Source organism: Narcine bancroftii, chromosome 8, assembly GCF_036971445.1.
Source record: "Narcine bancroftii isolate sNarBan1 chromosome 8, sNarBan1.hap1, whole genome shotgun sequence".
Taxonomy (NCBI): Eukaryota; Metazoa; Chordata; class Chondrichthyes; order Torpediniformes; family Narcinidae; genus Narcine; species Narcine bancroftii.
Genome location: NC_091476.1, coordinates 142,604,237 through 142,620,462, shown reverse-complemented (window position 1 = coordinate 142,620,462; position 16,226 = coordinate 142,604,237). Strand labels below are relative to the sequence as shown.

Sequence of the window (16,226 nt, the reverse complement as noted above, 5' to 3'; positions counted from 1 at the left end):
CATTAGCATCTTTGGAAGCAATTAAAATTCTGACTGAATGGTCATGAGCCAACTCTAATGCAGATTGGAGCCACTTCTTTGTTCACAGCCTCGGACAGAACGCTGCCCATATTTCTCGCTCTCGGAACATCAAACTGAGTTCATAACGAACTTTATACAAGGACATGACAGAGATAAATACACATTCCCCTTTCATAACTCTGCACCTTCATCAGGGGAACTGCAGGGGGTGGGCATTGTATTTCTGACTCCTCTGGTTAAACAGTCAATGGGCCAAATAACCCTGGGCAGGCACAGGTTGGGATCCACTTACCTGCACAGATTGCAGGATTGCTGCACTCCTCACACGGATGTCGGCAAAGGGGCAGGTGCAGGACAACCGCAGCAACAGTAAGAGCAGCGGCTGCATCTCGGCTGGAGGCCCCTGTAGAGATGGACCCAGCTCTGTCTGCTGGACCTCCAGGTAGCCAAGCACCGTGTGGGCGGTGCTATCCAGTGCTGCTGCCCGGCTCTCCCGCTGCCGGCTCTGCAGAAGCTCGCTGCACTTCCTCGCTTCCCAGCACAGCACATGGCCCACAGCTGCATCTCCAGCACAACTTGCTTGTCCCCTCTCCAACGACATGGCAACTTCGGTGAGCAGAGATGATATCCCTAGTCAGTGTACCCACGTCATAGGAACCTGCAGCAGTATCAGAGACAGAAACATTACACTGACACTGCAAACATCTCTTAAGATGCCAGAGTATGGCAATAAAACCCACCACACCAGCCCCACTGCACCACCCCGCATGGTACTCCCTGCCCCAGCACACGTCACTCTCCTGACACACTCCATCGATATGCGCCACGTTACGCACTCCACCCCACATCATGAGCACCACACACTGCACTGACACAAACTACTCCTTGCCACAATGCACTGACACGTTACACCACATGCTACACTAACACGCCTTACCAATACACACCAGCGCCCCATACAGACGGGCACCTTACACACGCACACCAGTGCCCCGTATAGACACATGCCTTACATACGCACACCACCCCCCGTACAGACGCGCGCCTTACACACGCACACGACCGCCCCGTACAGACACGCGCCTTACACACGCACACCACCTCCCCTTACAGACGCACGCACACCACCGCCCCATACTAGCGTGCCATACACACGCTCACCACCTCCCCGTACAGACGCGCGCCTTACACACGCATACCACCGCCCCGTACTAGCGCGCCTTACACACGCACACTACCCCGTACTAGCGCGCCTTACACACGCACACCACCGCCCCATACTAGCGCGCCTTACACACGCACACCACCTCCCCGTACAGACGCACGCCTTACACACGCACACCACCTCCCCGTACAGACGCACGCCTTACACACGCACACCACTACCCCGTACGAGCGCGCCTTACACACGCACACTATCCCGTACGAGCGCGCCTTACACACGCACACTACCCCGTACGAGCGCGCCTTACACACGCACACTACCCCGTACTAACACACCTTATACACACACTACCCTGTACTAACACACCTTATACACACACTACCCTGTACTAACACACCTTATACACACACTACCCTGTACTAACACACCTTATACACACACTACCCTGTACTAACACACCTTATACACACACTACCCTGTATGAACACGCCTTATACACACACACTACCCTGTACGAACACGCCTTATACACACACTACCCTGTACGAACACACCTTATACACACACTACCCTGTACGAACACGTCTTATACACACACTACCCTGTACGAACACACCTTATACACACACTACCCTGTACTAACACACCTTATACACACACTACCCTGTACTAACACACCTTATACACACACTACCCTGTACTAACACACCTTATACACACACTACCCTGTACTAACACACCTTATACACACACTACCCTGTACTAACACGCCTTATACACACACTACCCTGTACTAACACGCCTTATACACACACTACCCTGTACTAACACGCCTTATACACACACTACCCTGTACTAACACGCCATATACACACACTACCCTGTACTAACATGCCTTATACACACACTACCCTGTACTAACATGCCTTATACACACACTACCCTGTACTAACATGCCTTATACACACACTACCCTGTACTAACACACCATATACACACACTACCCTGTATTAACACACATTATACACACACCATACTAACACATCACACCATACTAGAACACCGCATACACACCACACAAAGTTCTAACACACCTTACACTACATACCACACTGAAACGCCTTATGTTACGCTACTCACCACACTATATTAACACACCTTTCCCGCATGTTTCAGGACACCCCCATGCCACTGTGCACTGTAAACTTCACCTGAAACTTTACCGCTTGGACAAGATCTTCCCCGACTCCCCGCAGTGACAGCAGCCGGCCTCACTGCAGAAACAACTAGGCGTATGTCTCCCTTGCACAGCGACTGGTTCCCGGTCACGTCCAACCGACTACCACAGCTCCTCATCACACTGCCGGCTTCCCAGCTGACGCAACTCGTTTTGATACAAATCTCCTGTCACTGCGCATGCCCAGCCGGGCGAGGACCTCTGGGCGTTGTAGTGTGTGAATTAAACAGCGCGGTTACGCCGCCATCGCCACATGAACTACAATTACCGAGATGCACCGCGCAACCAGGAAGCAAGAATTCGCCCAGCGCTCCAACCAGCCAAGGAGAGCCTTCTGGGCAGTGCAAAGGATTTGTATCAGTGCAGTAGCTGAGTTATGTGGATGGGAATGTGCAGTCGGAGCAGTATCTATTGTCATGCAACAGTGTCACTGATGCTCTCATGCACACTTAACTAACACACGAAGTTGGCAGCACAGTTGAGGTGCAGTGACTACTGTAACAGGACACAGAGGGGAGAATAACAGGCACTGTTCCCAAGTGTGCAGAGAAACAGGTGTAAAACACAAAAGTGTGTAGGCACTGTGACTGTAGTCTTCTTTTCTTTGGCTTGGCTTCGCGGACGAAGATTTATGGAGGGGTAAATGTCCACGTCAGCTGCAGGCTCATTTGTGGCTGACAAGTCCGATGAGGGACAGGCAGACACGGTTGCAGGGGAAAATTGGTTGGTTGGGGTTGGGTGTTGGATTTTTCCTCCTTTGTCGTTTGTCAGTGAGGTGGGCTCTGCGGTCTTCTTCAAAGGAGGTTGCTGCCCGCCGAACTGTGAGGTGCCAAGATGCACGGTTTGAGGTGATATCAGCCCACTGGCGGTGGTCAATGTGGCAGGCACCAAGAGATTTCTTTAGGCAGTCCTTGTACCTCTTCTTTGGTGCACCTCTGACATGATGGCCAGTAGAGAGCTCGCCATATAACACGATCTTGGGGGGGGCGATGGTCCTCCATTCTGGAGACGTGACCTACCCAGCGCAGTTGGATCTTCAACAGCGTGGATTCGATGCTGTCGGCCTCTGCCATCTCGAGTACTTCGATGTTAGGGATGAAGTCGCTCCAATGAATGTTGAGGATGGAGCAGAGACAACGCTGGTGGAAGCGTTCTAGGAGCCTTAGGTGATGCCGGTAGAGGACCCATGATTCGGAGCCGAACAGGAGTGTGGGTATGACAACGGCTCTGTATACGCTTATCTTTGTGCGGTTTTTCAGTTGGTTGTTTTTCCAGACTCTTTTGTGTAGTCTTCCAAAGGCGCTATTTGCCTTGGCGAGTCTGTTGTCTATCTCGTTGTCGATCCTTGCATCCGATGAAATGGTGCAGCCGAGATAGGTAAACTGGCTAACCGTTTTGAGTTTTGTGTGCCCGATGGAGATGGAGGAACACAGCCGGTCTCACAGCATCCAATACTGTGAGACCATCCAAGATAGATTACTGATTATTGGTAGCCCAATAATTACACAGAGAGAAGACTGAGGGGAATGATAGTCTTTGTTGAGCAAGAGACTGCTGGCCCGGGTCTAGGCTAAGAAAATGAGCGGGAAGGAGAGGGGACTCGACCTTTATGGCCAGGGGTCACATGGGAAGGAACAAGGGAGGACCCAAGGTAGGGAGACCCTGGAGGGCGGGCCAGCCAATACCAACAGTCATATCACCACACAAGGTATGAGTAAAAAGCAGGCAGTATCTCAATTAAAGACTAGAGATTCAGGGGAAAGAAAGGGAAGGGGGAGAGATCTAGAGCTAACTGCCAAATGATTTTAATTGGATATGATAAGAGGAAAGGTGAGAATTGATTTTGGCTCTGTGAAAGGATCAGAGGAAAAATGGAAGAGAGACAGAGACAGAGCTAGAGGAAAGGAGACATAGGGAAAGACGGGGTGGGGGTTAACGAAAACCGGAGGTCGATGTTAATGCCATCCGGTTGGAGGGAACCCAGACGGAATATGAAGTGTTGTACCTCCAATTTGTGGGTGGTCTCTGTCTGTCAGTCCATGGCCATGGACTGACAGACAGAGACCACCCACAAATTGGAGGGACAACTCCTCATCTTCCATCTAGGCACCATCCAACTGGATGGCATTAATGTCGACTTCTCCTGTTTCCGTAAAGAAACCCCCTTCTTCCTCAACTCCTCTCTCTCTCTCTTCCCCTCTCTCTCTCCCCTTTTCCCTGTATCCTTTCACAGAGCCAAAAATCATTTTTTCCCTTCCCCTCTTATCAGATCCAACAAATACCTTTCGTTTGGTCTAAACTCCTCCCTTTCTCAGTCTATATTTAGACACCTGCCTGCTTTTTGCTTACACCTTGAAGAAGGGCTCAGGTCCGAAATGTCAGTAATATATCTTACCTCCTATGGATGTTGCAAGACCAGTTGGGGCTGGACTTCCTGTGTCATCTTAAAAGTGTGACCTTGGGGTACTCTGGTCCCCAACTCCCTGCAATGTTCGGAATGGAGGGCCCCTAAAATCAGAACCCACATTCAGCCTTTCCACACTGAATATCAATCCTCCTCCTCTCTCTTCCTGAATCTGTCCTCAGACTGCAAACCCATTGCTACCAAGAGCAGGAGGTACAGCTCAGCAGACCTGAGATTTTATAAAGTCTGGGACTCAATGTCTGCTTGACGAAGGTATCATCAAACCTAGCACCAGCCTGTGGAGAGTGCAAGTGGTAGTGGTAAAAGGGGAAAACAAGTCCAGGCTAGTAATAGCCAAACTATTAATCGGTACACACTCCTGGACGCATATCCCCTCCCTCGTATTTCAGACATGGTAAATGATATTGAGCAGTATCGGGTCGATTCCACCATCGACCTGAAAGCTGCCTATCACCAGCTGCCAATCTGTTCCAAGGACCGTTCATATACGGCATTTGAAGCTAACAATCGTCTCTATCAATTCCAGAAGGTCCCTTTCGGTATTACTAATGGGGTTTATATCTTCCAGAGGCAGATGGACAGATTGGTGGATGAGTACGGGTTGAAGGCTACATTCCCCTACCTCGATAACATCACCATCTGTGGCTACACCTTGGACGACCACGATGCCATCCTCCAGAGTTTTCTCCACGTGGCCTAAGCCCTGAACCTCACTAAGGACTAAACGTCCGTCTATCCTTGGCTACGTGGTGGAGAATGACATCATTGGCCCCGATCCCAATAGGATGCGCCCCCTGTTAGAGCTCCCCATCCCCAGGACCACAAAGACTTTGAGGAGATGCTTGTTTTTTTTCTCATATTTCGCCCAGTGGATCCATCAATACACTGATAAGGTTCAAGCTCTCTTAAAAGCCACTAATTTTCCACTCTCGACTGAAGACCAAATGGCTTTTAATGACCTCTGGAACCACATTGTGAAAACTGCTATGCACGCAGTGGACAAAAATGTACCTTTCCAAGTGGAAAGCAATGCATCGGACATAGTCCTGGCTGCTACCCTCAACCAGATGGGCAGGCTGGTTGCATTTTTTTTTGCAGACATTACAAAGCCACGAGCTCCGGAATCCATCAGTGGAAAAGGAGGTTCAAGCCATTGTAGAAGCCGTAAGGCACTGGAGGCACTACCTGGCTGGTAGAAAATTTACGATCCTCACTGACCAACATTCAGTTGCGTTCATGTTCAATAATGTCAAGAGGGGCAAAATCAAGAATGACAAGATTGCTCGGTGGAGGATTGAGCTCTCCACCTACAATTATGACATTGCTTAATGGCCAGGTGCTCTTAATGAGCCTCTGGATACCTTATCCAGAGGAAGCTGTGCCTCTGCACTCACCAGCCAACTGCAGTCTCTACATAATGAGCTCTGCCATCCGGGGGTTACCCACATGGCTGATTTTGTCAAGGCGTGCAATCAGCCCTACTTCATGGAAGATGTCAGGGAAATAACCAGGTCTTGCCTAGGACCTCTTCCCTCCACGAAAGGGAACACCTTCTTCCTCTCTGTCATTGATGAGTACTCCCGCTTCCCGTTCACCATTCCATGCCCAGAAACATCCACTTTGTCAGTCATAAAGGCCCTAGACTCCATTTTCGCTCTGTTTGGGTATCCCAGCTATATTCATAGCAACCAGGGCTCAGCCTTTATGAGTGATGAACTGCATCAGTGCCTGCTGATGAGGGGCATCACATGCAGAAGATCTACTAGCTACAATCCCCGGAGGAATGGGCAGGTTGAAAAGGAGGATGCCATGGTCTGGAAGGCTGTCAAACTGGCTCTGAAGTCAAAAGGCCTTCCATACTCATGCTGGCAGGAGGTCCTCACTATGGAGCCCCATTCCATCCGGTTGCTACGATATACCACGACTAATGCTAATCCTCATGAGCTCCTATTCTCTTTCGAAAGAAGGTCAGCATCGGGAACTACACTCCCAGTCTGGCTCACTACTCCTGCTCCAGTCCTTCTTAGGAAGCACATGAGGAGAAGCAAGACTGGCCCCCTGGTGGAAAGGGTGAAACTGCTCCATGCCAATCCCACATACACCAACGTGGAGTACCCCGATGGCAGGGAGGACACCATCTCCATCCGTGACCTGGCACCAGCTGGAACAGAGGGTCCATTGCTTCAGGTGCCCTGCAAGCTATGGAGCTCATTCTTACTACCCCCAGTCAGGGCCTCGGTGGATCCAATTCAGGAGGAAAGTTCATCCCCCTCCATCATTGAGCTGGAGACCCAACCCACCTCTCCTCCCTCACAAGGGGACCAGGAGGCCCAATGAGTCCAAGGCCCCCTGGTGCTAATGCACTTCACCAGGATCTCCAGACCCCTGGACCACTTAAACTTGTAAATTTATAAATAACAGTATTTTTTTACCACTTGTTTCTGAATCCATGTTCTCTGTCTTCATTCACTGACCCTAAATTCTACAGGAAGGGGTGAATGCAGTGAACTGCAATTCACTGGAAGGGTGTTATGCTGATGGCCCTGCCTCCCAGCCCCCCACCACCCCCCCTTTCCACATATAACCCTGGATTCCCACCTAAACCCAGAACCCTTCTGAAGACTACTGTTGAACCCTACCCTCATAAAAGCATTTGTTCTCTCTCCAGTCAAGAGAGCTTTTATTCACGCCACAGGGTGCTATTTGTCCATAAGACCACAAGATGTAGGAACAGAAGTCGACCATTTGGCCTGTCGAGTCCACTCCACCATCACATTCTCCCACTCAGTCCCACTCTCCTGCTCTAGAACCAGAGAGCAATAGAACACAGAGGCAGGGCCTTTTCCCCCACCTAGTCTGGGCCAAACTATTATTCTCCCAAGTCCCACTGACCTGCACCCTGACAGTAGCACTCCGTACCCATCCATATACCTGTCCAAATTATTCTGAAAGATTAAAATTGAGCCCTCATTCACCACTTCATCTGGCAGCTTGTTCCACCCTCCCACCCTCATGCTCCCCCTAAATTTTGTCCTTTCACCCTAAACCCATGTTCCCTGGTTTATATTTCGCCTACCCTCAGTGGGAAAACAGTCTATCTCTATTAACTCTGTCTATCCTCCTCATCAAATCTCCCCTCATTCTTTTACACTCCATAGAATAAAATTCTCTGCTCCAGGGAATAAAGTCTCCCTCTAACATCTGATACCCTGACTATTCAGATACCTACCTATCAATCTTGGCCACTATCAAGAGAGATGCAGATGCTGGAATCTGGAGCATCAGGACACTCTACTGGAGGAACTCATCAGATTGAGCAGCATCAGCGGGGGAGAAAGAATGGTCGACATTGTGGACCGCAACCCTTCATCGGGGATTGAGAGTGTACAGCAGCTATTCTCAACCTTATTTTTGGCACAGCCACCAGCAGGCAGTTCCCTCCACCACACTCAAAGTTAATGGGCTCCCTTTCCTGTGAAGGAGTCAAGTTTTGAAGTCTTCATACTTACCAACTCCACAGAAAAACACCATGCAGTGAAATCAAACAGCAAGAGTTTTGTGGTGGAATGCAGTACTGCAAGCATGTCCTCACTGGGCTGGGCAGGCTGGCCCGCCTTCTGTACCCGCAGCTCCTCCCCATAAGATCCCCTAATACAGACTGAGAGCCCTAGTCTCCTTCCTCATAGCTGCCTTGGACGTGAGCCAGCAGCATGTAGAGGCATGTCTGGGTCTTCTTTTTTTTTCAAATTTTAAAATTACAGAGAAAAAAATACTATAAACCCTCCTCCCTCCTATAACACAAAAAAACCACCAAAAATCCTAACAAAAAACCCCTCCCCCAAAAAAACTTACAACAAAAATCAGTATTCCCTGATTGGTGTGTCAAACTTATTACAATTAATTAATTTCTATAGCCATACATTTCAAATATAATCCCCACATATCAATAAAGAAAGAATCATTATTTTTCACATTATATGCTAATTTTTCTAAATACAACAAGATTGTAATTCATTATGCCATCTTCGCAAATTTAATTGAACATCATTCTTCTATGTAACCGCTATACATTTTCTTGCTCCTGCTAAAGCTAACTTTAAGAAAGCTAAATATGGTTTAGGCATTCTTAAATTGACAAATGGGGCCTTATCATATCTCAATAAACATAACCTTGGATCCAACTGAATATTTTAAACAAATCTCTCAAAAATTTCATAATTTCCTCCCAAAAATATTTTTTATTTTCTTACACAACCAAACTGAATGTACAAAAGTACCAATCTGTTCTCCACATCTAAAACATAAATCTATTGTACTAAATCCATATATTTTCAATTTTTCAGGAGTTAAATATAATCGATGGAAAAAAATAATAGTTAACCATATTATACCTCACATTAATTAATATTTTAACACTATCAAGATACATTTGTGACCATTTTTCCTCTGCCAATACAATATTTAAATCTTTCTCCCATTTCTCTTTAATTTTATAAATATATACTTTTTACATTTTTCCTGTAACAATCTATTCATATCAGAAATAAAACCTTTTTCACTTTTATCTTCAATCAATAATTCAAATTTTGCTATGCAAAATATGCAAAATTAATTCCTTTACCATAACACTTCTTTAAGAATTCTCAAAATTTATAGTAAGCAAACAAGATGCTATACCATATTTCTCCTTTAATCTATTAAATGAAGAAAATCTCCCTGCTCCAAAACAATCTATAACTTTCAATATTCCTTTATTTTTCCAATCCTTTAAATAAGGACTATTCAATGAAAAGGGAATTAATTTATTCTGATGTATTGGTGATCTTATTGAAATCATCCCTTTACACCCTATAATTAAATTACGATTATACCAAATATTCATTATGTCATATGTCATATGTCATAAAACTGGTAAATCAAATTATTGTAACAACAAAGGATTCCATTAATAAAAAAATACTCAATGTTACCTTTAAGGATCTGATCCATCTCTATCTTTGCCCACCTAGGAGGTTGTTCAGTGTCAAATAATCTATTAATGCATTTCAACTGAGCTGCTTCATAATAATTATTAAAAGGGTAATTGCAAGCCACCCAATTCATAACTCCAAGTTAATTTTTGTAAAGAAACTCTTGATAATTTACCCTTCCATTAAAATAACCTAATTACCTTATTTATTTCCTTAAAAAACTATTTTGGTACCAAACGTGGAATAGATTGAAAAAAATATTCTACTCGAGGATAAATATTAATCTTTATACAATTAACATCAATGGTAAATCTTTACATTTGTCTAACTCAACTTTAAACTTATTTAATAAAGGTACATAATTTAAATTGAACAAATCTTTATAATTTTTAATTACAACTACTCCTAAATATTTAATTTTATTTGACCATCTTAATTTAGTAATTTGTCTATCTTTATAATCTTCTTCCATTAATGGTAAAATCTCACTCTTTTCCCAATTAACCTTATATCCAAATAATTTACCATATTTATTTAATAATTCCTGTAATGACTTTAATGAAACCTTTGGATCAGTTAAATATATCAAAACATCATCTGCAAATAAACTAATTTTATATTCATTTTCCTTCACTCCAATTCCCCTAATACCTAAATCTTGTTGAACCATCTGAGCTAAAGATTCAATCACTAAAGCAAGTAAACCAGGTGAAAGAGGGCAACCTTGCCTTGTAGAACAAGATCATTTAAAAGAATTTGAAATCTGACCATTTGTTAATACTCTTACTGTTGGTCCCGCATATAAAGCCTTAACCCAACCTCTAAAAAAAGATCCAAAATTAAATTTTTCAAATATTTTAAACAAAAGTTTCCATTCAACTCAATCAAACGCCTTCTCAGCATCTAAAGATACAACCATTGGTTGATTGTTTTGTTGCTTTGCCACATTGATTAATGAAATCAACTTAACTATGTTATCAGCTGAGTATTTGCGTTTAACAAAACCTACCTGATCAATATGAACCAGTTTTGGTAAATAATTCATTAATCTATTAGCCAAAACTTTTGCCACCAATTTATAATCAGTGTTTAGTAATGGTGATACTTTTAAAGGATCTCTATCTTTCTTTGGTATAAACTGTAATCAATGCTCTTGAGAAACACTCTGGAAATACACCTGTTTCAGTTGCTTGTTTCAAAACATCTTTATATAATGGAAATAGTAAATCATTAGACTTTTTATAAAACTTCACCGTAAAACCATCTTCTCCAGGAGATTTCCCATTAGGCATCAATTGCAAAGCTTCCTACAATTCTAATTCAATAAATGATATATCCAAATTCTTAACTTCTGCTTCATTCAACATTGGTAAATTTAAATCATCCAAAAATAAATCAATTTGATCAATATCCTGACTACCTTCTAATGTATACAAATTTTCATAGAATTAAAAAAAATCATCATTAATATCTTTTCATTTATAAATAATTTCTCCATTCTTCCTAATGGCATTAATTGTCCTTGATACTTGCTCAGTTTTAAGCTGCCATGCCAAAATATTGTGTGCTCTTTCTCCCAATTCATAATAACATTGTTTTGGTCTCAACATCAATTTCTCATATTTATGTTTGTAAATTATTATAGTGTAATTTCAATTTAAATAACTGTATCTTATAATTCTCTGTACATTTTTTCTGTAGCCTTTTCTCCAGACTTTCAATTTCTTTCTCCAAATTTGAACTTTCTAACTGATACTGTTTTATTTTATTTTTGTTGCATAACTAATGATTAATCCTCTTAAATATACTTTTAAAACATCCCACAAAACAAACTTACTTTGAACTGAATTTGGATTCATTTGTAAATAAAAATTAATTTGATCTCTTATATATTCAACAAACTCTGGTCTTTTCAATAACATTTCATTAAACCTCCATCGATAAGCTGTCTCTACAAATTCAGTACCTAAACACCTAATTAACAATAATGAATGATCTGACAATAATCTACTTTTATATTCTGCTACATCAAATCTACATTGTAAATGTGCAGAAGTCAAAAATAAATCTATTCTAGAAAAAGAATTATGTCGAGTTGAATAAAATGAATAATCTTTTTCCATTGGATTTAATTTCCTCCAAATTTCCACTAAATTTAAGTCCTTCATCATTTCAAACAATCTTTTCACAATCGTACACCTTCTAACAATTTTTGGAGATATGTCCAGCAATGGATCCAAACAGTAATTAAACTCCCTTCCCACCAATACATTTCCATTTGACTGAGTCAAATTTAAAAATGCCTCTGAAATAAAAGTCTCATCGTCTTCATTTGGTGCTTAAACATTCATTAAAGTCCAACTTTCAGAAAAAAAATTACAATTAACACTCTTCCTGCATTTGCAAAAGAAGAATCTACACTAAAAGATTTTTTTTTATTAACTAAAATTTGCACCCCCTAGCTTTAGAAATTAAAAGAAGATGAAATTACATGTACAACCCAATTTCTTTTTAATTTTAAATGTTCTTTTTCTGTTAAATGAGTGTCTTGCAAGAATGCAATAGCTACTTTTAATTTCTTAATATTTATTATAAACTAAAATACATTTCCTCTTTATCGGATTATTTAACCCCTTAACATTAAAGGTTGCAAAATTTAAGTTACTCATTACAATCTATATAATGGCACCCAATCTTTCACTACTTACTTTAAAAAAAACCCTTAAACAAAAAAAACCCTTAAACCCCACCTAACAAAAATACTGCAAAGCAGTAACCCCCTTATTAACCAGATGCGGTTAATACCAACAGTGGCTGATGACTTCGGATTTAGCTGGGATAGAATCTTCTCCCCAGCCAGAGAGCAAAGAAGCCCTTCATTTATTGAATGCTTCTGGAGTTTCTTCTTGCAAGTCCATCAATTGTTCAACTTCCAGTTTCTTCTTAATTTTCCCATTTCCAGCTTTATCCAGCACCACCAACGGTTTCAACGCAAATTTCTGTGTCAACTTAGAATCTGGTAAAGAATTAGCAAAAGTTAAAGCTGCCTGTGGATTTTCAAAAAACTGAGATTGATATTGCACATAAAATATTTTTAAAATTGCTGGATATCTAAAGATAGATCTGTAGCCTTTTTTCCATAAGACAGTTTTAGCAGAATTAAATTCTTTCAATTTCATAGCTACTTCCTGACTTAAATCTACATTAAAAAACCTTACTGTTTTGAATTACCATTGGACCATTCATACGTGCCCATAACACTGCTGCACATAAAATCATCTCACAATCTTGATACCTCAAACACCTCACTACAACAGCTCTAGATGGTTGCCCTGGTAATGGTTATTTTCTTAACACACGATGAGCCCTATCTCCAAACCTTCCAGAAAATACTCTGGACCAAATACTTCAACAAATCCTTCTTTAAAAAAACTTTGTAAGATTTACTCCCTCAAAACCTTCTGGTAACCCCACTATTTTAATATTATTCTGCCGACTTTGATTTTCTAACAAGTCCATCTTCTGTAAAAATTTCTTCTTCTCAATCTGCCATCCAGCAACCGCTCCTTCCACTTGATCCACTCTATCTTCCACATTTTTAATTTTGTTTTCAACCTTATCCACCACTGTCAAACATTTACTAATGTCCACTTTCATTGATGGAATTTCACTAGACATATCAGTAATTTTAAGTCTAATATCAGAAAGTTGCTGGTCAATGTTTTGAAAACTAGTAGAAACATAGTCCATTAAACTCTCATTTTGTTCTGTTATAGTTTCCAACATTATCATTATATCAGAAGGGGGCATAGGACTCATAGTGCTTGGAGACTTATATGGTAAAGGTACTTACAGAGATGTTGGGGTACCTTCCACTTTAGCTGCAGCTAGCAATAATTGATTGTCTTCTGCTTCCAAGTAGTGTTCTAATTCTTCTTCCATCTCTTGTTGTAACTCAGCTTCCTGAACTTCCTCAGGCTGGCTGCAGGTCTGTTCCTCACTCATCGTCGAGCTAAGCTCCTCAGCCCGATGCTGAGTGGAAGCCCCCACAGCTCTCACCCGTTTGAGAGTCTCGCGCATGAGCACCACTGTCCATGTTCCTGCAGTGACTGCATAGCACTGGTAGGCCGTCCTTGGCACATCTCTCGTGTACTGCGTTAAAGACGCAGTCGCAAGGGAAGTGATGTCTCCCCACCACCCCATGTTCGGCCACGCTACTCGACGTGCCCAACGCAGGTGACCCACCCATGTCGTAGGACTCCCTTAGTGATGTCAATGACGCGGCAACGGCGGCGCCATCTTCCGTCATCCTGCGTGTAGAAGATACTGTCACTGTAGCCAACCATGCTGATATAGGTCGCTGACTCTTTGACTCCATCTCAACTTGAGTTCAAGTTTCAAAGCTTCAGTAAGGCCTGTTTTTTCCAACTCTTCCAACTTCTTAAAGTGTAATTTTTTCTAATGTTGAACTTGTTTTCTCTTAATCATTTTTCTTCTCATATCATATACAGTCCTTTCATAAAATTTTCAATCATATATTAAGTTTTTAAATTCGGGTTCTAAACTTTCTAGCTGCGGAGAGGTAAGCTCCCATGCCTTCACCCTATGCCATCTTGCCACGCCTCCCCCACCATGTCTGGGTCTTCTGATCAATAAAGCCTTTGACTCTTGCTTCGTCTCTGCGAGTGGTCATTGATTACACCACAAATTTTACTTAAATATGCAGTGACTCCTGGGGGGAGCAGGGGGAGCATGTAGGGCCCCTGTTGAGAATGGCTGGTGTAGAGGATAGATTGCTGTTACGATGAGGACTGAATGGAAGGGGTTGGGCGAGAGGCAGAGGGGGAACTGGTGAGAGGTAAAGAATGAAATAAAGAGGCATTTGATGAGCACGTCAGGCAAAGGGAAAGAGAAAGCAAGTGGTGGAAGGTGAGTCATACAGGGTAGGATGAGTGACTGGTCGACAAACAATGGCAGCGCTGGAGGACACCAGGTACATCGAGTGTTAATGGATCATGGTCTGTGGGCTGCTGGAGACTGGCTTTTGGGAGTCAGATATCAGAACCAGAATTCAAGAGGGTTCTGAGGGCAAGAAGGGCCTCAAATGCTGAACCTTCCTCATCGTATCAGAGGTTTGGATCTGGAGCTTGGGTTTGCAGTGGATCGAATAGCAGTCTGTGCAACTACAAAGGCTGCAGGAGTGCTGGAGGTGAATCCATGGGCACTCAATAGCTCTGAAGGGACTCTCTTTCACTTCTCTTTCTCTCGTACTCTAAAGGGGCACTGAACGACATTAAATGGTGACTCTTTGTCTACCTTACGGCAGGCAGAAGGCAATTTCCTGTAATGTTACATGTTCTGTCTTATTATATGCCAATAAACAAATATTGAATCTTAAAACATGGCAGTGAAGGATTCAGTGGATCGAGCCATACTGCACATATTAAAGTCCTTCAGCCCATACGTCTGTGTTGAACATCCTGAGCATCAGTGTGAGAAAAGAATGATCGATGTGACAGGCCAGAACATTTCATAAGATAATCAATTACAGTGATATATTTTGAAGTTTAGAAGAACGACAAATGATCTCATTGAAAAGACTCATAAGAAAAATATATGCACATCATCCTTCATCTAAAATGAAACATGTATATCTTAAAATCATTCAATTATCTTTTGTGCATTTCAAATATATGTTTATGGTAGCTTTCATCACCTTCCCTGCAGTTTTAAGCAGAAAGTGTTCACATCTTACTGAAAACATTCAAGCGCTTGCATCATTGGAACTGCTGGGTCACCTATCCTGTTATTGTTTACCAACAGTTTAGCTGCTTCTCTTGAGTTGCAAAGTAATTACAGTAATGTGAGGATTGTCAGAGACAGTGTTGAAGAGGCAGAAAGGTACATCTGCAACCCATACAATCTATTAACATGAATTATCCGTCTATGATCATAAGACTATAAGAAATAGGAGCAGAAATAGGCTATTCAGCCCATTAAGTCTGCCTGCCATTTAATTATGAGCTGATCCCTTTCCCCACTCAGCCCCACTGTCCGGCCTACTCCCCATAACTTTTGATGTCCTGGCTAATCTGGAACATATCCATTTCTGCCTTAAATACACCCCATGGCCCAGCCTCCCCAACCACCTGTGGCAACAAATTCCATAGATTTACCACTGCATCTCTGTTCTAAGCAGATCCCCTTCAACGCTCTCTTGGCCTATACCCTCCCACCATGGGAAGCAACCTTTCTACATCTACTCTGACCATGCAATACAAAATGAGTTTTAAAAAATTGTAGTTCACCATATCCAGGTTATATTTTTTTACAATGTTGGTTCATTCAAAACAAGTGTACAGTCTAAAATCAATCATTATGAGAGTTTGCCATATTTGTAAGTACAGA

At 42.6% G+C, this 16,226-nt stretch overlaps 1 protein-coding gene and 1 long non-coding RNA gene across 5 annotated transcripts in view; one reads left to right on the top strand and one right to left on the bottom strand.

Annotated features, from left to right (window-relative positions):
• Positions 1-2,565, bottom strand: part of LOC138741290 (sestrin-1-like) — a 96,863-nt gene extending 94,298 nt beyond the window's left edge. For 2 of the 4 annotated variants that reach the window (XM_069895122.1, XM_069895125.1), the window contains exons 1-2: positions 2,398-2,565; positions 314-679 (exon numbers count right to left, since the gene is read on the bottom strand). In XM_069895122.1, coding sequence (XP_069751223.1) covers positions 314-622 — 309 coding nt within the window. In that variant the 5' untranslated portion in view covers positions 623-679; positions 2,398-2,565. Of the gene's footprint in view, positions 1-313; positions 680-2,326 lie in introns of all 4 variants that reach the window. The other 2 variants (XM_069895123.1, XM_069895124.1) reach the window with 2 other exon arrangements.
• LOC138741291 (uncharacterized) overlaps positions 1-16,226 on the top strand; it is a 181,403-nt gene that overhangs the window by 24,270 nt on the left and 140,907 nt on the right. The window lies entirely within an intron of this gene.